We start from the raw sequence: 25,525 nt of genomic DNA on the forward strand, positions 1-25,525 counted from the left end.
CCTCTGGTCTGATGAAACAAAAACAGAACTGTTTGGGGCCTCCCGGGTGGCGCAGTGGTTAACTGCAGCGCCAGTTGTGCCACCAGAGACTCTGGGTTCGCGCCCAGGCTCTGTCGTAACCGGCCGCGTCCGGGAGGTCCGTGGGGCGACGCACAATTGGCCTAGCGTCGTCCGGGTTAGGGAGAGGTTGGCCGGTAGGGATATCCTTGTCTCATCGCGCACCAGCGACTCCTGTGGCGGGCCAGGCGCAGTGTGTTTCCTCCGACAGATTGGTGCGGCTGGCTTCCGGGTTGCGCATTGTGTTAAGAAGCAGTGCGGCTTGGTTGGGTTGTGTATCGGAGGACGCATGACTTTCAACCTTCGTCTCTCCCGAGCCCGTACGGGAGTTGTAGCGATGAGACAAGATGGTAGCTACTAAACAATTGGATACCACGAAATTGGGGAGAAAAAGGTGGAAATTCCCCCCCCCCCCCCAAAAAACAGAACTGTTTGGCCATAATGACCATTGTTATGCTTGGAGGAAAAAGGGGGAGGCCGAAGGGGCAAGCCGAAGAACACCATCCCAACCGTGAAGCACAGCAGCACCATGTTGTGGGGGTGCATCAGGAGGGACTGGTGCACTTCACAAAATAGATGGCGTAATGAGGGAGGAAAATTATGTGGATATATTGAAGCAACATCTAAAAACCTCAGTCAGGAAGTTAAAGCTTGGTTGCAAATGGGTCTTCCAAATGGACAATGACCCCAAGCATAAGGACAACAAAGTCAAGGTACTGGAGTGGCCATCACAAAGCCCTGACCTGAATCCCAAAGAAAATGTGTGGGCAGAACTGAAAAAGCGTGTGCGAGGCCTTCAAACCCGACACCAGCTCTGTCAGGAGGAATGGGCCAAAATGTACCCAACTTATTGTGGGAAGCTTGTGGTAGCCTACGCAAAACATTTGACACAAGTTAAACTATTTAAAGGCAATGCTACCAAATACTGAGAGCGAGAGAGGAGCTGAAGAGACTCAGACAAAGTAAAATATGTTTTCTATGCAAATAGCTGTGGGGGATTGGTGTGCCCCTGACAAAATGAAGAGAACAGGGAATTTGCAATGAATAATTCATTCTCATACGGAGATCGAGAGAAAAAGAGAGAAATGCCAAATGCAAGCAACCTTGGAAAGAGGTATACACTGTAGAGGGCACAGTGTGTTTGTGTGCGTGCGAGTGCATACGTGTAACCCAGGGTTTCCCCAAACTAGAAAATGTGCTCTTGGTTCAAAGAACCGGGATTACGTCAGTAACCTCCGGTAGCCGCTAGAGGAGGTTGTAATAAACAGAGCGGTTTCTCTTTTCTTCCTACAAATGTGGCTCCAAATAATTAGGATCCCGTCACTGAAAGATAAGACTCAGGAACACGTTTGTTTCTCTACCATGCCCATAAACCATTAGAACTGAGTGGACAAGACCATCAATTATGTTATTTTCTACACAGATCATTCAACATTATTGTCTGATGATCTTCTGAGCTTCCCAATACCTTTCTGAGGCATTTCAGTCACATCAAATCATATGGTCTAAAGATTGAAACACTGTCAAATTTTAGGGACCCCTAGTGTAACCATACATTTGTGGGTACTTGAACAAGTATATTTGTGAGGAAGATTAGCGGGTTGCGTACGCTAGCGCAGGGGTTTTCAAACTGGGTTCAACAGAGGTATTGCAAGGAATCCAAGTGTTTGAATATACAGTGGGGCAAAAAAGTATTTAGTCAGCCACCAATTGTGCAAGAACCCCCACTTAAAAAGATGAGAGGCCTGTAATTTTCATCATAGGTACACTTCAACTATGACAGACTGAGGAATAACAATCCAGAAAATCACATTGTAGGATTTTTAATGGATTTATTTGCAAATTATGGTGGAAAATAAGTATTTGGTCACCTACAAACAAGCAAGATTTCTGGCTCTCACAGACCTGTAACTTATTTAAGAGGCTCCTCTGTCCTCCACTCGTTACCTGTATTAATGGCACCTGTTTGAACTTGTTATCAGTATAAAAGACACCTGTCCACAACCTCAAACAGTCACACTCCAAACTCCACTATGGCCAAGACCAAAGAGCTGTCAAAGGACACCAGAAACAAAATTGTAGACCTGCACCAGGCTGGGAAGACTGAATCTGCAATAGGTAAGAAGCTTGGTTTGAAGAAATCAACTGTGGGAGCAATTATTAGGAAATGGAAGACATACAAGACCACTGATAATCTCCCTTGATCTGGGGCTCCACGCAAGATCTCACCCCATAGGGTCAAAATGATCACAAGAACAATGAGCAAAAATCCTAGAACCGCACGGGGGGACCTAGTGAATGACCTGCAGAGAGCTGGGACCAAAGTAACAATGCCTACCATCAGTAACACACTACGTATATATACATATACTTGTTCTACATATATATATTATATATATTATATATTATATATATAATATATATTATATATATAATATATATAATATATATATTATATATATATATATATAATATATATATTATATATATATTATTATATTATATATATATTATATATATATTATATATATTATATATATATATATAATATAATATATATATATTATATATTATATATATATATAATATATAATATAATATATATATATATTATATATATTATATATATAATATATATATATATTATATATATTATATATATATATATATATAATATATATATATATATTATATATATTATATATATATATATATATAATATATATATATATATATATATATATATAATATACATATAATATACATATATATATTATATATAATATACATATAATATACATATAATATACATATATACATGTATATTATATGTATACATGTATATTATATGTATATAATATACATATTATATATTATATATAATATATATATATATATAATATACATATAATATACATACAGTGCCTTGCGAAAGTATTCGGCCCCCTTGAACTTTGCGACCTTTTGCCCCATTTCAAGCTTCAAACATAAAGATATAAAACTGTATTTTTTTGTGAAGAATCAACAACAAGTGGGACACAATCATGAAGTGGAACGACATTTATTGGATATTTCAAACTTTTTTAACAAATCAAAAACTGAAAATTGGGCGTGCAAAATTATTCAGCCCCTTTACTTTCAGTGCAGCAAACTCTCTCCAGAAGTTCAGTGAGGATCTCTGAATGATTCAATGTTGACCTAAATGACTAATGATGATAAATACAATCCACCTGTGTGTAATCAAGTCTCCGTATAATTGCACCTGCACTGTGATAGTCTCAGAGGTCCGTTAAAAGTGCAGAGAGCATCATGAAGAACAAGGAACACACCAGGCAGGTCCGAGATACTGTTGTGAAGAAGTTAAGCCGGATTTGGATACAAAAAGATTTCCCAAGCTTTAAACATCCCAAGGAGCACTGTGCAAGCGATAATATTGAAATGGAAGGAGTATCAGACCACTGCAAATCTACCAAGACCTGGCCGTCCCTCTAAACTTTCAGCTCATACAAGGAGAAGACTGATCAGATATGCAGCCAAGAGGCCCATGATCATTCTGGATGAACTGCAGAGATCTACAGCTGAGGTGGGAGACTCTGTCCATAGGAAAACAATCAGTCGTATATTGCACAAATGTGGCCTTTATGGAAGAGTGGCAAGAAGAAAGCCATTTCTTAAAGATATCCATAAAAAGTGTCGTTTAAAGTTTGCCACAAGCCACCTGGGAGACACACCAAACATGTGGAAGAAAGTGCTCTGGTCAGATTAAACCAAAATTGAACTTTTTGGCAACAATGCAAAACGTTATGTTTGGTGTAAAATCAACACAGCTGAACACACCATCCCCACTGTCAAACATGGTGGTGGCAGCATCATGGTTTGGGCCTGCTTTTCTTCAGCAGGGACAGGGAAGATGGTTAAAATTGATGGGAAGATGGATGGAGCCAAATACAGGATCATTCTGGAAGAAAACCTGATGGAGTCTGCAAAAGACCTGAGACTGGGACGGAGATTTGTCTTCCAACAAGACAATGATCCAAAACATAAAGCAAAATCTACAATGGAATGGTTCAAAAATAAACATATCCAGGTGTTAGAATGGCCAAGTCAAAGTCCAGACCTGAATCCAATCGAGAATCTGTGGAAAGAACTGAAAACTGCTGTTCACAAATGCTCTCCATCCAACCTCACTGAGCTCGAGCTGTTTTGCAAGGAGGAATGGGAAAAAATGTCAGTCTCTCGATGTGCAAAACTGATAGAGACATACCCCAAGCGACTTACAGCTGTAATCGCAGCAAAAGGTGGCGCTACAAAGTATTAACTTAAGGGGGCTGAATAATTTTGCACGCCCAATTTTTCAGTTTTGATTTGTTAAAAAAGTTTGAAATATCCAATAAATGTCGTTCCACTTCATGATTGTGTCCCACTTGTTGTTGATTCTTCACAAAAAAATAGGGTTTTATATCTTTATGTTTGAAGCCTGAAATGTGGCAAAAGGTCGCAAAGTTCATGGGGGCCGAATACTTTTGCAAGGCACTGTATATACATATAATATACATATATACATATTATATATATAATATACATACATATACATACATATATAATATACATACATATACATATACAGATACATATAATATAATATATATATATATATATATATATATATACACACACACACACACACACACACATATATAATATATATACACATATATATAAATATATACATATATATATAAATATATACACATATACATACACATATACATACATATACATACACACATACATACATACCACACACACACACACACACACGGGAGGAGGATGACGTCCCTGTAACGCACAGCGTTGAGATTGCCTGTAATGACAATAAGCTCAGTCCGATGACGCTGTGACACATCGCCCCAGACCATGACAGACACTCCACCTCCAAATCGATCCCGCACCAGAGTACAGACCTCGGTGTAAAGCTCATTCCTTCGACGATAAACTCGAATCCGACCATTACCCCTGGTGAGACATAACCGCGACTCGTCAGTAAAGAGCACTTTTTGCCAGTCCTGTCTGGTCCAGCGCCAGTGGGTTTGTGCCCATAGGCGACATTGTTGCTGGTGATGTCTGGTGAGGACCTGCCTTACAACAGGCCTACAAGCCCTCAGTCCAGCCTCTCTCAACCTATTGCAGACAGTGTGAGCACTGATGGAGTGATTGTGCGTTCCTGGTGTAACTCGGGCAGTTGTTGCCATCCTGTACCTGCCCTGCAGGTATGATGTTCGGATGTACCGATCCTGTGCAGGTATTGTTACAAGTGGTCTGCCACTGCGAGGACAATCAGCTGTCCGTCCGGTCTCCCTGTAGGGCTGTCTTAGGCATCTCACAGTACGGACCTGGCAATTTATTGCCTTGGCCACATCTGTAGTCCTCATGCCTCCTTGCAGCATGCCTAAGGCACATTCACGCAGATGAGCAGGGACCCTGGGCATCTTTCTTTTGGTGTTTCAGTAAAAAAGCCTCTTTAGTGTTGTAGGTTTTCAGAACTGTGACCTTAATTGCCTACCGTCTATAAGCTGTTAGTGTCTTAACGTCCGTTCCACAGGTGCATGACCATTAATTGTTTATGGTTCATTGAACAAGCATGCGAAACAGTGTTAAAACCCTTTACAATGAAGATCTGTGAAGTTATTTGGATTTTTACGAATTATCTTTGAAAGAAAGGGTCCTGAAAAAGGGGTGTTTTTTTTTTGTTGCTGAGTTTATATTGCTATTATTGTACCTAATGATGGCTGTTAGGCTGTGTGTGTTTTTTTCTTCTCCAAATGCAGACAAGGACCCAAAACACACTGCCACCCGGGTTTGCATTGCAAATGAGGGCATAAACTGGGTCAAGACGCCAGCAGAGTAAGTAGACCTCTATGTCGTAAAATAAAAAAATACCTACAACACCTTCGGTAGGCCTACAGTATATCTAAAAATATTTTTTTAATCTCTACATGTAGGTCTCCTGATTTAAACCCGATCAAACTTGTTTGGCATCAACTGAAAACATTAATCAATAACTCTGCCAAGCAAAGACGAACTGGTCAAGCCAATCAAGAAGTTTTAGCTAGAGAAATCGACGATACAACAATGCAACAAATACATTGATAATCTCAGCAAGGTTTTACCTGTGGTCGTGGAGCTGGGTGGAAGTACGACTAAAATGTAGCTTAAATAAACATCCCCATTTGAATGTCTTGTTTCTCGTTATTTTATTAACGAAAGCATAAATATGTTGATGAAGAAATACTGTACTGCTGTTTTGAGATAGAAATGTAACACTTTAGAGTACTTAAGCATCAAATACATTGCAAGTTGAGGAATTTTCACAACTAGCTAGAACAAGTCTATTGTTCTGCTAACAGGAAAGATTTGCATGATGGGCTACGAGTGCTACTGTACATGTGAAAAACAAGTGTTTGAAAACCTGTTTTCAAAATGCCTCCAGTTGTCCATCACTACTGTAAATAAAAAAACACAGCATCTTGTTTACATCCTTTATTGTAACCAATGTCTTCCTTTCCAATTACTTTTAGGGTTCGGGATATACAAATGTGCGCTTTTCATTATTAGTTACATTGTTTTAGTTAGAACGTGTACTTTTTTCTTTAAATTATTGTCTTATGTAGGATGCTACATTTCTGACCCGTTGCAATATTAAGTAGGCCTAATAAAAATCATTAAATAAAAAAATAAAAAAAACTTAATTTAACTAGGCAAGTCAGGTAAGAACAAGTTCTTATTTACAATGACGGCCTACCTCGGCCAAACCCGGATGACGCTGTGCCAATTGTGCACTTCCCTATGGCACTCCCAATCACGGTTGGATGTGATACAACCTGTATTCGAACCAGGTACTGTAGTAAAGCCTCTTGCACCGAGATGCAGTGCCTTAGACCGCTGCGCCACTCGGGAGCCATGACCAATATACAGTTGTAAATCGGAAGTTTACATACACCTTAGCCAAATACAATTAAACTCAGTTTTTCACAATTCCTGACATTTAATCCTAGTAAAGATTCCCTGTTTTAGGTCAGTTAGGATCACCACTTTATTGTAAGAATGTGAAATGTCAGAATAATAGTAGAGATTATTTGATTTATTTCAGCTGTTATTTCTTTCATCACATTCCCAGTGGGTCAGAAGTTTACATACACTCAATTAGTATTTAGTAGCATTGCCTTTAAATTGTTTAACTTGGTTCAAAAGTGTTGGGTATTCTTCCACAAGCTTTCCACAAATAAGTTGGGTGAATGTTGGCCCATTCCTCCTGACAGAGCTGTGGTAACGGAGTCAAGTTTGTAGGCCTCTGTGCTCGCACACGCTCTTTCAGTTCTGCCCTCAAATTTTCTATAGGATTGAGGTCAGGGCTTTGTGATGGCCATTCCAATACCTTTACTTTGTTGTCCTTAAGCCATTTTGCCACAACTTTGGAAGTATGCTTGGGGTCATTGTCCATTTGGAAGACCCATTTGCAACCAAGCTTTAACTTCCTGACTGATGTCTTGAGATGTTGCTTCAATATATCCACATAATTTCCCTCCCTCATGATGCCATCTATTTTGTGAAGTGCACCAGTACCTCCACAACATGATGCTGCCACCCCCGTGCCTCACGGTTGGGATGGTATTCTTCGGGTTGCAAGCCTCCCCCTTTATCCTCCAAACCTAACATTGGTCATTATGACCAAACAGTTTTTGCTTCATCAGACCAGAGGACATTTCTCCCAAAAAGTACGATCTTTGACCCCATGTGCAGTTGCAAACCGTAGTCTGGGTTTTGGAGCAGTGGCTTCTTCTTTACTGAGAAGCCCTTCAGGTTATGTCAATATAGGACTCGTTTTACATTGGATATTGATACTTTTGTACCGGTTTCCTCCAGCATCTTCTCAAGCTCCTTTTCGGTTGTTCTGGGATTGATTTGCACTTTTCGCACCAAAGTACGTTAATCTCTAGGAGACAGAACCAGTCTCCTTCCTGAGTGGTATGACGATTGTGTGGTCCCATGGTGTTTATAATAGCGTACTATTGTTTGTACAGATGAACGTGGTACCTTCAGGCGTTTGAAAATTGCTTCCAAGGATGAACCAGACTTGTGGAGGGCTACATTTTCTCCTGAGGTCTAGACTGATTTCTTTTGATTTTCCCATGTCAAGCAAAGAGGCAATGAGTTTGAAGGTAGGCCTTGAAATACATCCACAGGTACACCTCCAATTGACTCAAATTAGGTCAATTAGCTTTAGAAGTTTCTGATAGGCTATGACATCATTTTCAGGAATTTACTAAGCTGTTTAAGGGCACAGTCAACTTAGTGTATGTAAACTTCTGACCCACTGGAATTGTGATAGTGAATTATAAGTGAAATAATTTGTGGAGTGGTTGAAAAACTAGTTTTAATGACTCCAACCTAAGTGTATGTAAACGTCCGACTTCAACTGTGTGTGTGTGTATGTATATACACACACGTTTATTTATATATATTTTTTTAAGTCAAAGGGTTGCAATACTTTCCGAATGCACTGTATTAGCAACCCATCCGAGTTGTTGTATCTGTAGATTCTCACTAAGTTTCTAAAATAGATTTTAAATCTCGGTGACATATGGAACCGCTATCAGGTGCACTGCTTAGAATGGTGTTTTCTGGCAAATGTTTGAAAATTATATTTTATTGGCAGCTTCATTACATGAGTTGCATGTTGTGTTTTAACTTCTTAGAACTACCCCTCCCGGACGCGGGAGAATTGTCATCAACTACACTAATTAGCATAACGCAACGGACAATCTTCCTAGAAAATATTCATATTCATGAAATCACAAGTGAAATATTGTGAAACACAGCTTAGCCTTTTGTTAATCACCCTGTCATCTCAGATTTTGAAATTATGCTTTACAGCCAAAGCAAGACAAGCATTTGTGTAAGTTTATCGATAGCCTAGCATAGCATTATGTCCAGCTAGCAGCAGGCAGCTTGGTCACGAAAATCAGAAAAGCAATCAAACCTTTGATGAGCTTCGGATGTTTTCACTCACGAGACTCCCAGTTAGACAGCAAATGTTCATTTTGTTTCATAAAGATTATTTTTATAGCCGAAATACCTCTGTTTGTTCTTCACGTTTTGTTGAGAAATCCACCGGAAATTGCGGGCACAACAACGCCGAAAAATATTCCAAATTAGATCCATTATATCGACAGAAAAATGGCAAACATTTTTTATAATCAATCCTCAAGGTGTTTTTCAAATATCTATTCGATAATATATCAACCGGGACAATTGGCTTCTTAGTAGGAGCGAGAGGAGCAATGGCCGCCTTTGTCTATTACGCACCAATCACTCAGAGCTACCAGCTGACCAATGACGCAATGTTGACGTTCACGCTCATTTTTCAAAATAAAAGCCTGAAACTATGTCTTGTGACTGTAGACACATTAGGGAAGCCATAGAAAAAGGAATCTGGTTGATATCCCTTTCAATGCTCAATAGGGAGGCATAGGAACGCAGAGGTTTCAAAATAAGAGTCACTTCCTGATTGGATTTTTCTCAGGCTTTCGCCTCTAATATCAGTTCTGTTATACTCACAGACAATATTTTTACAGTTTAAGAAACTTTAGAGTATTTTCTATCCTAAGCTGTCAATTATATGCATATTCTAGCATCTTGTCCTGAGAAATAGCCCGTTTACTATGGGAACATTATTTTTCCAAAAATGAAAATACTGCTCCATAGTCTCAAGAGGTTCAGATGAATTACCATAATCTAAATGTGATTTCTGTATTTCTGAGCACCATGGTTAGACACCCTAATGGGTTATACATCCAATGGTTATGGGTCCGGTACAATTCTCAAATGGCCGGTAAATTATAATCTTCCCGGTCACGTTTTCCTGTGCCACAATGGAAACCCACGCTGTGGGTGCGTGGTCAGGTTGAGCAGTGAGAGGTAGAAACAGTAATTAAACTGCTCTGTCTAAGTCAGGGTAATTAACAATTAGTTAAGATGCCTCCCACCAACAGCTTTTAATTATACATATTTATTAAAGCTCCAAAAACACCCAGTACTCACACACAGTCATTTGCACAGCCTAGCGGCCCACAGTGGTGAGCACAGGCACACACACCTGTCAGTATTATTCTCTGATGAAGTGAGAGACAACAGGTACTTACGTTGGCCCCAGCGGCCAGTACGAGGGTTCAGATAGTTTGGGTAGAGCCCGTTGGGTCGGTCCATTTTGGCCAGCAGCTTCCGTATGTGCATTACCTGTCAGGGTTAGAGGAGACATGAATCTCTCTTACCCAGGAGAACACACAGACACTAAGCCTGGAAAGCCACTAGTGGGCTTTATAGATCTCCACCATCGTTTGGGCTTGATGTGTACAGGTGTGGCCAAAAGTTTTGAGAATGACAAATATTAATTTTCAAAGTCTGCTGCCTCAGTTTGTATGATGGTAATTTGCATATACTCCAGAATGTTATGAAGAGTGATCAGATGTATTGCAAAGTCCCTCTTTGCCATACAAATTAACTGAATCCCCAAAAAACATTTCCACTGCATTTCTGCCCTGCCACAAAAGGACCAGCTGACATCATGTCAGTGATTCTCTCGTTAACTTCTCATGGTAAAGGGGACGCTTGCGTCCCACTTGGCCAAAAACCAGGGAAAATGCAAATAAATTGATATAAAAATCGAACTTTCATTAAATCACACATGTAAGATACTCAATTAAAGCTACACTCGTTGTGAATCCAGCCAACATGTCAGATTTTAAAAAGTATTTTTCAGCGAAAAACTGATGATAGCACAACAGTAAACAAAAAGGGTAGCATATTTCAACCCTGCAGGCGCTACACAAAACGCAGAAATAAAATATAACACATGCCTTACCTTTGACGAGCTTCTTTTGTTGGCACTCCAATGTCCCATAAACATCACAATTGGTCCTTTTGTTTGATTCATATTTCCAAAATGTCAATTTATTTGTCACGTTTGATCCAGAAAAAAACAGCTTCCAAAATGCGCAAGTCACTACAAAATATTTCAAAAGTTGCCTATAAAACTTTTCCAAAATATTTCAAACTACTTTTGTAATAGAACTTTAGGTATTTTTAAATGTTAATAATCGATCAAATTGAAGACGGGTCTATCTGTGTTCAATACAGGAACACAACAAACCAAGCTACTTTTCAAGTCTTGCGCAACTCTCAACAGTGTTACGCAGTCCTAGTTGGCCCTACTTCTTCATTGCACAAATGAATAACCTCAACCAAATTCCAAAGAATGGTGACATCCAGTGGAAGCGGTAGGAACTGAAAACAAGTTCCTAAGAAATATCGTTTGCCAATGAGAACTCAGTGAAGAGACCTACAAAAAATATATTCTGAACGGTTAGTCCTCTGAGTTTTGCCTGCTACATAAGTTCTGTTATACTCACAGACATGATTCAAACAGTTTTAGAAACTTCTGAGTGTTTTCTATCCAAATCTACTAATAATATGCATATCTTATATTCTTGGCATGAGTGGCAAGACATTGGGCACACTATTTATCCAAAAGTGAAAATGCGGCCCCCTATACCTCAAGAAGTTAACACAGGTGTGAGTGTTGACGAGGACAAGGCAGGAGATCATTCTGTCATGCTGATTGAGTTCGAATAACAGACTGGAAGTTTCAAAAGGAGGGTGGTCCTTGGAATCATTTTTCTTCCTCTGTCAATCATGGTTACCTGCAAGGAAACATGTGCAGTCATCATTGCTTTGCACAAAAAGGGCTTCACAGACAAGGATATTGCTGCCAGTAAGACTGCACCTAAATCAACCATTTATTGGATCATCAAGAACTTCAAGGAGAACGGTTCAATTGTTGTGAAGAATGCTTCAGGGTGCCCAAGAAAGTCCAGCAAGCGCCAGGACAGTCTCGTAAAGTTAATTCAGCTGCGGGATCGGGGCACCACCAGTACAGAGCTTGCTCAGGAATGGCAGCAGGCAGCTGTGAGTGCATCTGCACGCACAGTGAGGCGAAGACTTTTGGAGGATGGCCTGGTATCAAGAAGGGCAGCAAAGAAGCCACTTCTCTCCAGGAAAAACATCAGGGACAGACTGATATTCTGCAAAAGGTACAGGGATTGGACTGCTGAGGACTGGGGTAAAGTCATTTTCTCTGATGAATCCCCTTTCCGATTGTTTGGGGCATCCGGAAAAAAGTTTGTCCAGAGAAGACAAGGTGAGCCTGTGTCATGCCAACAGTAAAGCATCTTGAGACCATTCATGTGTGGGGTTGCTTCTCAGCCAAGGGAGTGGGCTCACTCACAATTTTGCCTAAGAACACAGCCATAAATAACACATCCTCCAAGAGCAACTTCTCCCAACCATCCAGGAACAGTTCGGTCACGAGCAATGCCTTTGCCAGCATGATGGGGCACCTTGCCATAAGGCAAAAGTGATAACTAAGTGGCTCGGGGAACAAAACATTGATATTTTGGGTCCATGGCCAGGAAACTCCCCAGACCTTAATCCCATTGAGAACTTGTGGTCAATCCTCAAGAGGCGGGTGGACAAACAAAAACCCACAAATTCTGACAAACTCCAAGCATTGATTATGCAAGAATGGGCTGCCATCAGTCAGGATGTGGTCCAGAAGTTAATTGACAGCATGCCAGGCCGGATTGCGGAGGTCTTGAGAAAGAAGGGTCAACACTGCAAATATCGACTCTTTGCATCATTAAAAGCCTTTGACACTTATGAAATGCTTGTAATTATACTTCAGTATTCCATAGTAACATCTGACAAAAATATCTAAAGACACTGAAGCACCAAACTTTGTGGAAATAATTTTGTCATTCTCAAAACTTTTGGCTACGACTGTACAGTCAGTAATACACTCGTGTCCCCCGGTGACCGGTTCATTCATCTTTTTTTTATCCCGTCAGGCTGCAAAGGCTTTGATTTCCTCCTGAACTACATTTAAGAGCGATAACGGGGTATGCAACACCTAGGACTAGCATTCCTAAGCATTAGCCACTCTAGCATGGTGGTGGAAAGTGGTGTCTTCACTGACATTTTCAACCTCTCCTGACGGGCCGCCCGTCAGCAAGACAAAGGAGAAGATCGTGGACTATTGGAAAAGGGCCAAACACGCCCCCATTCACATCAACGGAGCTGTAGTGGAGCAGGTTGAGAGTTTCAAGTTCCTTGGTGTTCACATCACCAACAAACTATCATTGTTCAAACACACTAAGACAGTCACGAAGAGGGCACAACAAACCCCCCCCCCTCCAGGAGACTGAAAAGATTTGGCATGGTTCCCCCAGATCCTCAAAGTTCTACAGTTGCACCATTGAGAGCATCCTGACAGGTTGCATCACCGCCTGGTATGGCAACAGCTCGGCATCCGACCGTAAGGTACTAGAGGGTAGAGCGTACAGCCCAGTACATCACCGGGGCCAAGCTTCCTACCATCCAGGACCTCTATACTAAGCAGTGTCAAGGAAAGCCCAAAAAATGGTCAAAGGCTCCAGTCACCCAAGTCATAGACTGTTCTCTTTGCTACCACACGGCAAGCGGTACCGGAGCACCAAGTCTATATCCAAAAGGCTCTTTAACAGCTTCTACCCCCAAGCCATAAGACTGCTGAACAATTAATAAAATGGCCACCTGGACTATTTGAATTGACCGCACCCCTTTGTTTTTACACTGCTGCTGCTCGCTGTTTATTATCTATGCATAGTCCCTTTACCCCTACCTACAAGTAAAAATTAACTCGACTAACCGGTACCCCCTGTATATAACCTCATTATTGTTATTTTATTGTGTTACTAAATAAAGTAAAAAATGAAAATATTTTATTTACTCTATTTTCTTCAAACTGCATTGTTGGTTAAGGGCTTGTAAGATATCACCTGTTGTATTCGGCGCATATGGCAAATAAAATTAGATTTTCCCCCTTCTCGTCATTAAATCTAGTTGAGGAAATCGAAGCCTTGCAGCCTGAATGAAGAATGTTTAATGTACAAACTGGTCACATGGGGAAAAGAGTGCATTACCTTCTGTAATCAAGCCCAGATGATAGTGGAGATCAAAAAAGCCCACTAGCGGCTGCTCAGGCTACCAGACACCCACTCTGACACACACACACACACACACACACCAGTACTAAGGAGGTGTCTCACCTTCTGATAGTATGCAGGGTTCCCGGTGAGGTAAGTGAGGTGGACAAATTCCATGTGGAGGGTTCCAAACTCTGCTAGGATACTACTGCCTGCTGACGCCCAGCCCCAGTTACGACCCACACCACTGAACACAGGGAGAACAGACACACTTTGAATCATTAAATACAGAATCATGCTGAAATGAGATTGTTGCAGTTGGGGACGTAGATCTAGGGTTGCGTTGTGATCCGAGACTGACCTCTTGAGGTTGACCATGGCCCAGGGGATGCCTGTGGGAGTGTTGAAGGCTGGGAGCAGCTTCTCAGCCAACTGAACCGCCTTCACCTTAAACACCTAGAGACAGAGAGGGCGAATGAAAGTTGAGAAAAAGCTTCAGAAGGAGAGGAAACATACTTACGAGACGTAACAATACAGCAGTTTACATGGGACAAAGAAATATCACAAAGCATCTGAGCTGGTTTACAGGAGGCTCAGATCTCTTCTCTTCTCAGAGACGACTAGAATAACCGGACACACACGCATGAAGAATGCACAACTACACTACATGACCAAAAGTACGTGGACACCTGCTCAACAAACATCTCATTCCAAAATCATGGGCATTAATATGGAGTTGGCCCCCCTTTGCAGCTGTAACAGCCTCCACTCATCTGGGAAGGCTTTCCACTAGATGTTGGAATATTGTTGCGGGGACATTAGTGGGGTCGGGCGATAGGTCTGGCTCGCAGTCAGCGTTCCAATTCATCCCAAAGGTGTTCAAAGGTGTTCAATGGGATTGAGGTCAGGGCTCTCAGTCAAGTTCTTCCACAACGATCAAGACGAACCATTTCTGCATGGGCCTCGCTTTGTGCACGGGGGCATTGTCATGCTGAAACAGGAAAGGGCCTTCCCCAAACTGTTGCCACAAAGATGGATGCACAGAATAATCTAGAATCTCATTGTATGCTGTAGCGTTAAGATTTCCCTTCACTGGAACTAACGGGCCTAGCCCGAACCATGAAAAACAGCCCAGACAATTTTTCCTCGTCCACCAAACTTTACAGTTGGCACTATGCATTTAGCATTTTTCTGGCATCCGCCAAACCCAGATTTGTCTGTCGGACTGCCAGGTGGTGAAATGTGATTCATCAATCCAGAGAAAGCGTTTCCACTGCTCCAGAGTCCAATGACAGCAAGCTTTACACCACTCCAGCTGACGCTTGGCATTGCGAATGGTGATCTTAGGGTTAAGTACTGCTGCCTGGCCAAGGAAACCCATTTCATGATGCCTGCGATGAACAGTTATTGTGCTGACGTTGCTTCCAGAGGCCATTTGGAACTCAGTAGTGAGTGTTGCAACCGTGGACAGACAATTTTTATGCGCTTCAGCACTCGGCGGTCCTGTTCAGTGAGTTGTGTGGCCTACCACGTCGCGGCTGAGTTGTTGTTGCTCCTAGACATTTCCACTTCACAATAACAGCACTTACAGTTGACTGGGGCAGCTCTAGCAGTGCAGAAATTGTACAAACTGACTTGTTGGAAAGGTTGCATCCTATGATGGTGCTACGTTGAAAGTCACTGAGCTCTTCAGTAAGGCCATTCTACTGTGAATGTTTGTCTATGGAGAATGCATGGCTGTGTGCTTGATTTTATATACCCGTCAGAAACAGGTGTGGCTCAAATAGCGGAATCCACTCATTTGAAGGGGTGTCCACATACTTTGGTACATGTAGTGTACTTCAGGGGTCAAATAGCTACATGAAATCAAATAGCTTAATTATCCTTACTATGAATTTATTAAAACAATTCCATACAGCTTAGAAGAACCCCCCTGGCTTTGACTCTCATTGGTTAACAAGCTCTCCCTCTCGCTCTCTCCATCCCTCTATCATGATTAGATGTGAGGCCAGGTTGGCAGGCCGGGTCAGTCGGCAGTATTCCCAGATTGCAGATTTGGAACTCTGGCTGGCTGGTCGTAGTGCTGACTAATCTGCTGCTCCCACCTATCCTCTAATTTAGGAGCTGATCCTGTTATTACACATGAGTATATGAGCCCTGGTCTCACTGGGATAGACCCGCAGGACCACTCAGCCTGCCAGGGAGCGAGCACACACACACACACACACACACACACACACACACTATAAAAAATAAAAACACTAACAAACAATGATCTAGGCAAAAAAATGAAATGCAATTTCACGTGCAACACAGATCAAAACACTTGGGTAAACTGTTAGAATCATTATTTATAATTATTTATAATAAGAAGCAAAAAGTGGAAAGTAGCATTGTTCGTGTTCGCATTTCACCTAACAGAACAGAACCCAAACATAGTGAATCTAACAGCGAGGAGGAGGAACTGCAGTATTTGAGTGCCATGGCGTTGGTGTGTGGGAAGCAGCCGCAAAAGGAGAAAAAAACTGAGTTAACTATAAAAACGAACATTACACCTAAAATGCGTTTCATAATACTGCATGCGATTTGGATCTCTGCACATTTCAATATTTTGATTTCGATGTGAATTAGATTAATTGTGCAGCCCTAACACACATTGAGGCACACAAACACACACTCTCAATCATCTCTCTCTCTGGGGGAGTATGCCACTGTGTACATGTAATGGAGTCCCATAAAATGATCAGAAGGTATACTGTGAAATCTGGTGAATGAGCCTGTTTAGGAAGAAGGACCTCAAAGGCTCCAGGGAGAGACAGGATTAGGTCAACTCACGATTCTACGTCTATGGGGTTTACACCGTTTATTACTTCGCTAATTATTGTTTATCTTAATCCTGTGTCATTCCTTAATTATTTGTCATATACTATATTCTATGGTATCAGGCCTCAGAAACAAGCTTGGAAAACCATGGGACTGTGTTCTTGGGAATTTATCCACAACTGCGTAACTGAATTTACTAATCAAGCAATTGAGCTACAGTTTTACCTGAGCTCAGGCCATTCTAGCCAATCAAGATTGTATGCCCTCCAACTTAACCAATTAAATTGCATGATTATCTTCTATATGACCTAGCTGATTCTCTCACATCCATACTATTCATATGCAGTCCCTCCCTCCCTCGGTGCAATGGCAGCCGGCCAGTGTGACAGAGGGAGCGGTGTTCTGCATTTGATGGGCTCCATGTTTGACAATATGAAAGTGAGTCAAGCGCTCCCCAGCGAGACAGACACAGCCTCGGCTCACAGCACCAAGCTGAAAGACATAGCAAAGTAGAGCACAGCATACATGATAAACCAGGGAGAGCACGCAAGATGGAGGGAGGGAGAAAGGGAGGAAAAATATGTATTGTAGAGACCGCTGTCTAGCTGCAGTATGTCAGTGTCCCAGCTCATTATCTTACATTACAAGACCTGCTCCCTTCTCCTGTTTTCTCTCTGCAATCAGCTTGCTCTCTGTGTTTCCCGCCCCAGTCTCTCTGTTGCTCCCCCATCGCTCGCTCTCCCCATTGTTTCTCTCTCTGCGGAGAGGTTATTACTCTGTACAGGCTGTTAGCTGTTGTCCTCCTGGTCTAAACAGTAGAGCGCCAGCAGCTTTCACCGAAACTACATATACCAGAGGTAATAGCACCTTTCACCTAATCTACATATACAAGACACTAGGATATTTGTATTTATTTTATTTTCATTTCTTATTCTTATGGTCGAGTCACAATATATACATTGATCTTTTAAAATGTTTCTTTAAATAAGCTTCGTTAATACAATTAAAATATAAAATTCACTGCATTTCTAAGTCAGCCATAATCAAATGAATTCAGTGCTTATGAAGTTATACCTAGGTTAAATATAAGCCTCCCTTACCCATAAGACCAACTAATAATGTAATTATTTTATCAAAATAGTTAAATCTGCTTTTTTGCTATCACTGATATGGCTTTCAAGTCGGTCTTTGTTACAAATTTAACCAGAACCATGCATGTTTCAGTCTCCATATGACCCATTCTGTTGGACCAAAAACTCAAATACAAATAGTGAGTTGAAACCGTTTGTCAGAGAGGAAGAAGTGATCTCTGGTCTTGGGGGAGGGGCTTGGAGCGTGTATAAATGAAAGGTGCACACAGCAAAGAATGGAGCGAAAGGGGATGAGACCAAAAAGACATGAACAAGCGGACATAGTGGTTCTGCCATTAAAAGTTTCAAGCTTGCTCCGACCGTTCGTGGTAGATAGAGGCATTCTGTCATTGCACCACAATACCACAGGGGGAGTTAGAACGCTGATCTATCAGTAGTCTAAATTGTGCCACAAAATGACTATCTTGTCATAAATTAATGGAGGCGTTTTCAGTCTAAGAGTCCTCTCTTCTCTGGCACTAGATTTGTGCATCAGGCAACAATGACAAACTGTCAGTGGTCCTGGAGTTAAGAGAGAACTTGGGTAAATACAATGGGGGAATTACACTTGACATGTGGAATGACGATTTTTGAAAAATAGGCATGGTGGGCTTTTGGTTTCTCTCCCTCTAAAAACCGAAATAAATAATTATAATTAACAAACTGTTTTTATTTACCACAGTGTGAAAGACTGATAGAAAGTCCTTCTTTGCTGATGAAGATATCGTTATTTTTTAAACAAGCCATAGAAAGTTGATTGCAATTTCAGTTTAATCCACCAGAAAAGACAAAACAAATAATCCAACAAATAGTGTGGTTAAACTTAGATATACTAATTGATAAAAAAAAAAAAACATACGTTATTAATTGGAACCTTTATCAAGTGGAAGGGAGGAAAAGTAAGGAAGTTGTCTGTGGGTCCTGCATTAAAGACTATAATTGGTTAAAGAAAATTGTGATAAATAAAAATATACCTGTTTCATTTAAGGACCAAAAAAATGACAGTATAGATTGCAAAATAGTTGGGAAGAGATTTGAGATGTCGCGATTCAATGGCACATGGTTTATGAACTGACAGATCATTTTCTGTTCCTCCTGAAAGCCTTAATCTGCTCACTTAAATGAACAGAGATCCTGGTCATGGTGCTACAGTATGTTGTTATAGCATCAAAGTGAGGACAATCGGCATTCTGATGTATACTTATGGCTTAAGCTGCAAGTCACACCTTTCAAGTACTCCTCACCTCACCCCAAACTCCCCCCTTAACACAGTTACCATTCAAAAATGAGCTATTTATAAAAAATAAACATAAATGACATTGCGACCAAAGAAAACAGACAAAATGGACAAAGTTCTCATCAAGCCCTGTTCCAGGGTTAGGACTGTAACCACCAGAGGACTAGAAAAAGAGATTGTGAACTCTGCAAACAACATTTCCACTCTGAGAATGGTAAATTACTACTTAATACATTCATTCCATACATTGGAATACAAAAGAGGCCATCCACTCAGGATGGACTATTAGCCGGACAATACACTTGCCAAGAAGGAGGGGGGGGGGGGGGAGCATTGTAATTGTATAAAAGCCCCTTAGATTATATTTCTCTGTAACGTCTTACATCTCTAAATCAGTATCACAGACCAGATTTGCCCTAACGAAAAATGCCCCTTAGATATTAATTTAGAATCCTTAATTAGATCTACAGGGACATTTTATTGACTTGCAAGTATTTTCATTCAGAAGCCACCTCTTAATGAGTTCCGAGAGCCGTGCCATACCAATTATTATTGGATTATTCACCATGGCAACCACTTGTTAGTATAAAATGGGAAATTATGTGCAATTGATTTTTTTTTATCGAATTCAATAATATATTTGTAGCACTGTAGATGCTGTGTTTTTATTTACAGTAGTGATGGACAGCTGGAGGCATTTTGTTTTTCACAAGCGTAGCAGGCTGTGAATTTTGTAAACAAGGTTCCCATGGATGGGCTATTAGCAAGACAATAGACTTCAACCTTTTATAAAGGATAGTCTAATAGCTCGGCTACTGTCGGTGTGAAAAGAAATCGCCCCCAACTTGCAATGTATTAAGTACTCTAAAGTTGTACATTTCTAACTCTAAACCTCATGCAACCGGAAAATGTTGGATCAAGCATATATTGTACCGTATTTGCTCAACATATTTATGCTTTCGTTAATAAAAAAATGATAAAAATGCGAATTAAAAATGCAGATGGAGGGAATAAATATCACTGAATGACAGAGCATGGGGACTGGTCTTTATAAATCAGATTTTTATGTGGAAATGTAAGGTTTAATTTGCTCTTCACTCGCAGTCACTTAGTAGCCTAGACCTACACCCGACCGGTCACGTTGTACAGCGCCATCTTTTCCTATCTGAAACCCTCAATTAAATAGTTTTAGCCGTGATTGTAAAATTAAAATCAAGGCTCCATTTCTTATTTAGTTTGTAACTAAAATGCTTGACTGTAATTAAAGACATGGATGACTTGTATGCTGTGTGATGACATGCACAAATTAAATGAGTGACTGATGTACTGTATATTTAAGCAGGCCTTTATGTCAATAAGTAAGTTACGCTAAAACAGCTACAGTAACAAATGCATTTTTGTTTTCTTGGAATAGAAACACGTTGTCCAGTGCCATATCTTCCTAACGGAAACCCTTAGGCCTACAGTACCACAGCTACATTAAGAAATACATTTCAATTTTTCTTGGAATAGAAAAAAAACAGTATTCAAATTAAGCTACATTTCTAAAAATCAATCCCATATTGTCTGTTCTATTCAAGGCTCCCTTTGACTTGACACAGTGGTTGCATTAAGGAGTCTATGCCTTTCAGCGGAATGTTGTCGAGGGGTTCCGCTAGCGGAACGCCTGTGCTAGAAAGGTTAAATAACGTGCCATAGAAATTTGCGGCAGCCAGCATGCTGTGCTGTAGTACGACACAACTTTTAAAGGAAGAACCACTGTAAATGGCCATGAAAAAATACAATAAACAATTCTTGCGATACAGGCATTTTGAATATCGCACCAAAACCTATATTCTATTAAATGAAATTCAGTCAATATTGCCCAGCCCTACCAGAGGCGCTAGCACCTTTGAAGTAAACTACATATCCCAGAGGACCAAGCACCGTTCAGGAGAGAAAAGAAGGAGAGGGGCAGAGTGAAGGAGAGGAGAGGGGCAGAGTGAAAAATTAAGTAATGAAACTGACCGAATGGAGAAAGAGAAGGGAAAGAAGAGGAGAGAGGGGGAGAGCAGAGGAGTACACATCATCCATCACTGCATGGCAGGGCTAGTTCTCTGGCATGCACACACACATGGAATAAAGGACTCAAAGAGCTATGACCCAATGGACGAACGATATACCCCCTCCCAACCACAACGCTCCTCCAGCCTCAACATCTCCGATTCCCTACCACACCCAGCCTCAACATCTCTCTGATTCCCTACCACAACATCTCCGATTTCCTACCACACCCAGCCTCAACATCTCTCCGATTGCCTACCACACCCAGCCTCAACATCTCTCCGATTCCCTACCACAACATCTCTGATTCCCTACCACACCCAGCCTCAACATCTCTCTGATTCCCTACCACACCAATCCTCCAGCCTCTGCAGAATTATCACCATTTATTCAGAGAGGGAAAGAGGGAGAGGTGAGAGTAACGTCAGAGAGTGAATGAGAAGAGGACAGTGGAAGTTAAGCAAGCGAGTGAAGGAAAGGAGGGGAGGAGAGATGAGCACTAAGAGGGAGCATGGAGCGCAGCCAGAGATCTGCTCCTGTTAGACGAGGAGCATGGGGCCGGCAGAGAGGCCGAAACGCATGGCTGGAGCTCAATTCCACCACTCGCATTCCTCTAATAGGAGCAGGGAGAGGGGGATGACTGATACAGCAGGGGAGAGAGACAGAAAGAGGGGGAGAGAGCGAGGGGGGGGGGGGGGACAGGAGGAGGATTTGTGGTCATTTTCATTAGAGCTAGAGGGCAGATAAGAATGTTGGGAGGTGTGTGTGTTCATTAACATGGTGCACCTCAAGTGTTATTTCCCAGGCGACCATCTCTAACCTGTGGGCCCTCATCACTCCCCAGATGGCTAATTAAAGACTCTATCCCCTTTTCTCTTCCTCTCCTTGCTTTCACTCCCTTTGCGTTCCTAATCTGAGCCTATCTTTCATTTTGCTCTCCCCTGCCTCTGCTTCTCTACCTCTTTTGCATTCTGTTCAGCTGAACAAAGTCTGGTGCTTCATCAACAGCCTGTCAAATACCCCCCCACACACACACAGTAAACCCTCCCCCGCCTCCCACAATTGACAGACACAGCAAAGACTCCCCCCTTTGCAGACACACACACACACACACACACACACACACACACACACACACACACTGTAAACTAATCCCAGGTGAATAGTTACCTCCTGTCCTGAGAGGTAATAGGCGGCAAGCAGTCCTCCAATGAAGCGGATGTTGACCTCGAAGACAGACACCTCAGCGTTCTGAGGAAACAGAGGAGAGGGGGATCAATCAGAGACAGAGCACAGTACTGCCAGAGCAGCCTTGCACCAAAAACACATACTATATACTGCACAGTAACACTAACACCAGTTTGTAATGGCACACATTCCTAAATTCAACTAGCCTACTATTCAGACCAACACTAACACCAAATTCATGTGTCAGACTAATAAAAAATAAGAAATGTACCTTTCCAAGTACTACCACAAATACAAACTTGTTCCCTGTGTAATACCCTCAACGTTCTCTCGAACAACCTGAATGGGCTGTAAATCCAACTGTCACCCTGGGAGAGTGGAGAAAGAGGTGGAGTGGGGAGGCAGCCCTGTCAGCTCCGCTACACATTTCCAACAACATTTAGGAGCCAGGTGCAGAGCGCCGTCGTAAAACATCCTGTGTTAGAAAGTCTGCGGTTCGTCAGGTTATGCACACTACTGCACAACACAAAATGTGATAGCTGCCATATGGGTGATGCGCGCGCGCACACACAGTACCAAAAAAGAGAAGTGTCATTCAGGTGACTGAAAACCTCAACGCAGTAACTATAAGTCATTCTGGTTATGCAGAAAAATCAGAAACGTAACAATCATACAGTCATTCAGGTGTCTCAATTCATGTCATTCATGTGACTCCTGTAAACACAATGTGTAAGAATGAGAATACTGAAAGACTTCATACAAAGTAGACGTGAGAAGTCAGAAATGTTCTTTCCTCACCCCTGCAGTATTTCAACTCCTTTGAAATACGATGTGGCTTTTCATATTCAAAAGAATCTTGCATGAATCATTTAACATATGTCAGAATTTTCCTTTAAACCATTTTAAATTGTGAATGAGGAATGTTACTCCATATTAAAATCAGGTTAATCAAATCCAAGTGGGACATCATGTACTAGGCCTAATTCATCTCCCACAGTGCTATCCATTCACATCAAATCTTACTTTAAACTCAGGTTTATTCATTCCGATCCCAGCATTGACTAACAGACTACATTAATTCAGTCGTATCAATTAAATCTGACTGCATTCAGAGTCATCCATCACTACAGGGTGGTCTAGTACAGGCCTTGCAGGAGCCATCCAGCTTTCGATGACTCACTACAAAGGACACGCCAACATGGCAGCTATTTAATCATTAATTATTAGAGGCTTTAACAAACACGCACACACACACACGTGTTTTTCACAATCCTGACATTTAATCCTAGTAAAAATGACCTGTTTTAGGTCAGTTAGGATCATCACTTTATTTTAAGAATGTGAAATGTCAGAATAATAGTAGAGATCATTTGATTTATTTCAGCTTTTATTTCTTTCATCACATTCCCAGTGGGTCAGAAGTTTACATACACTCAATTGGTATTTGGTAGCATTGCCTTTAAATTGTTTAACTTGGGTGAACAGTTTTAGGTAGCCTTCCACAAGCTTCCCACAATAAGTTGGGTGAATTTTGGCCCATTCCGCCTGACAGAGCTGGTGTAACTGAATCAGGTTTGTAGGCCTCTGTGCTCGCACATGCTTTTTCAGTTCTGCCCACAGATCTTCTATAGGGTTGACTTCAGGGCTTTGTGACGGCCAGTCCAATACATTGACTTTGTCCTTTGTCCTTAAGCCATTTTGCCACAACTTTGGAAGTATGCTTGGGGTCATTGTCCATTTGGAAGACCCATTCGCGACCAAGCTTTAACTTCCTGACTGACGTCTTGAGATGTTGCCTCAATATATCCACATAATTTCCCTCCCTCATTACGCCACCTATTTTGTGAAGTGCACCAGTCCCTCCTGTAGCAGAGCACCCACACAACATGATGCTGCCACTCCCGTGCTTGAAGGTTGGGATGGTGTTCTTCGGCTTGTAAGCCTCCCCCTTTTCCTCCAAACATAACAATGGCCATTATGGCCAAACAGTTCTATTTTTGTTTCGTCAGACCAGAGGACAGTTCTCCAAAAATGATGATCTTTGTCCCCATGTGCAGTTGCAAGCCGTAGGCTGGCTTTGTTATGGCGTTTTGGAGCAGTGGCTTCTTCCTTGCGGAGCAGCCTTTCAGGTTATTTCGATATACGACTCGTTTTACTGTGGATATATATACACTTTTGTACCGGTTTCCTCCAGCATCTTCACAAGGTCCTTTGCTGTTGTTCTGGGATTGATTTGCATTTTTCTCACCAAAGTACGTTCATCTCTAGGAGACAGAACGTGTGTGTTTATACTTGCGTACTATTGTTTGTACAGATGAATGTGGTAAACTTGTCTACAAATACATCCACAGGTACACCTCCAATTGACTCAAATGATGTCAATTAGCCTATCAGTAGCTTCTAAAGCATCACAATTTTCTGTAATTTTCCAAGCTGTTTAAAGGCACAGTCAACTTAGTGTATGTAAACTTCTGACCCACTGGAATTGTGATACAGTGAAATAATCTGTAAACAACTGTTGGAAATTTGTGGAGTGGTTGAAAAACAAGTTTAAATGACTACAACCTAAGTGTATGTAAACTTCCATTAAAAACCAGCCATTTCCAGCTACAATAGTCATTTACAACATTAACCTCTCTGGGATCGTTCGGGACGCTAGCATCCCACCTCGCCAACAGCCAGGGAAATTGCAGGGCGCCAAATTCAAAACAACAGAAATCTCATAATTAAAATTCCTCAACCATACAAGTAGTTTACACAATTTTAAAGATACACTTCTCGTTAATCCAACCACAGTGTCCGATTTCAAAAAGGCTTTTCGGCGACAGCAGAACACATGTTAGGTCAGCAAATAGTCAGAGAAAGCATTCAGCCATTTTCCAACCAAAGAGGTGTCAGAAAAAGCAGAAATATAGATAAAATTAATCACTAACCTTTGACGATCTTCATCAGATGACACTCCCAGGACT

At 41.3% G+C, this 25,525-nt stretch overlaps 1 protein-coding gene across 5 annotated transcripts in view; it reads right to left on the bottom strand.

Moving 5' to 3' along the window:
* The window catches only part of LOC110520419 (mannosyl-oligosaccharide 1,2-alpha-mannosidase IB), a 109,993-nt gene that overhangs the window by 17,438 nt on the left and 67,030 nt on the right, over window positions 1-25,525 (bottom strand). For all 5 annotated transcript variants that reach the window (XM_021597732.2, XM_021597729.2, XM_036974965.1 and 2 more), the window contains exons 7-10: window positions 22,539-22,619; window positions 14,497-14,591; window positions 14,259-14,382; window positions 10,260-10,353 (exon numbers count right to left, since the gene is read on the bottom strand). In XM_021597732.2, the coding sequence (XP_021453407.2) occupies window positions 10,260-10,353; window positions 14,259-14,382; window positions 14,497-14,591; window positions 22,539-22,619 (394 nt within the window). The remainder of the gene's footprint in view (window positions 1-10,259; window positions 10,354-14,258; window positions 14,383-14,496; window positions 14,592-22,538; window positions 22,620-25,525) is intronic.

Source organism: Oncorhynchus mykiss, chromosome 3 (genome assembly GCF_013265735.2).
Source record: "Oncorhynchus mykiss isolate Arlee chromosome 3, USDA_OmykA_1.1, whole genome shotgun sequence".
NCBI classification, from domain to species: domain Eukaryota; kingdom Metazoa; phylum Chordata; class Actinopteri; order Salmoniformes; family Salmonidae; genus Oncorhynchus; species Oncorhynchus mykiss.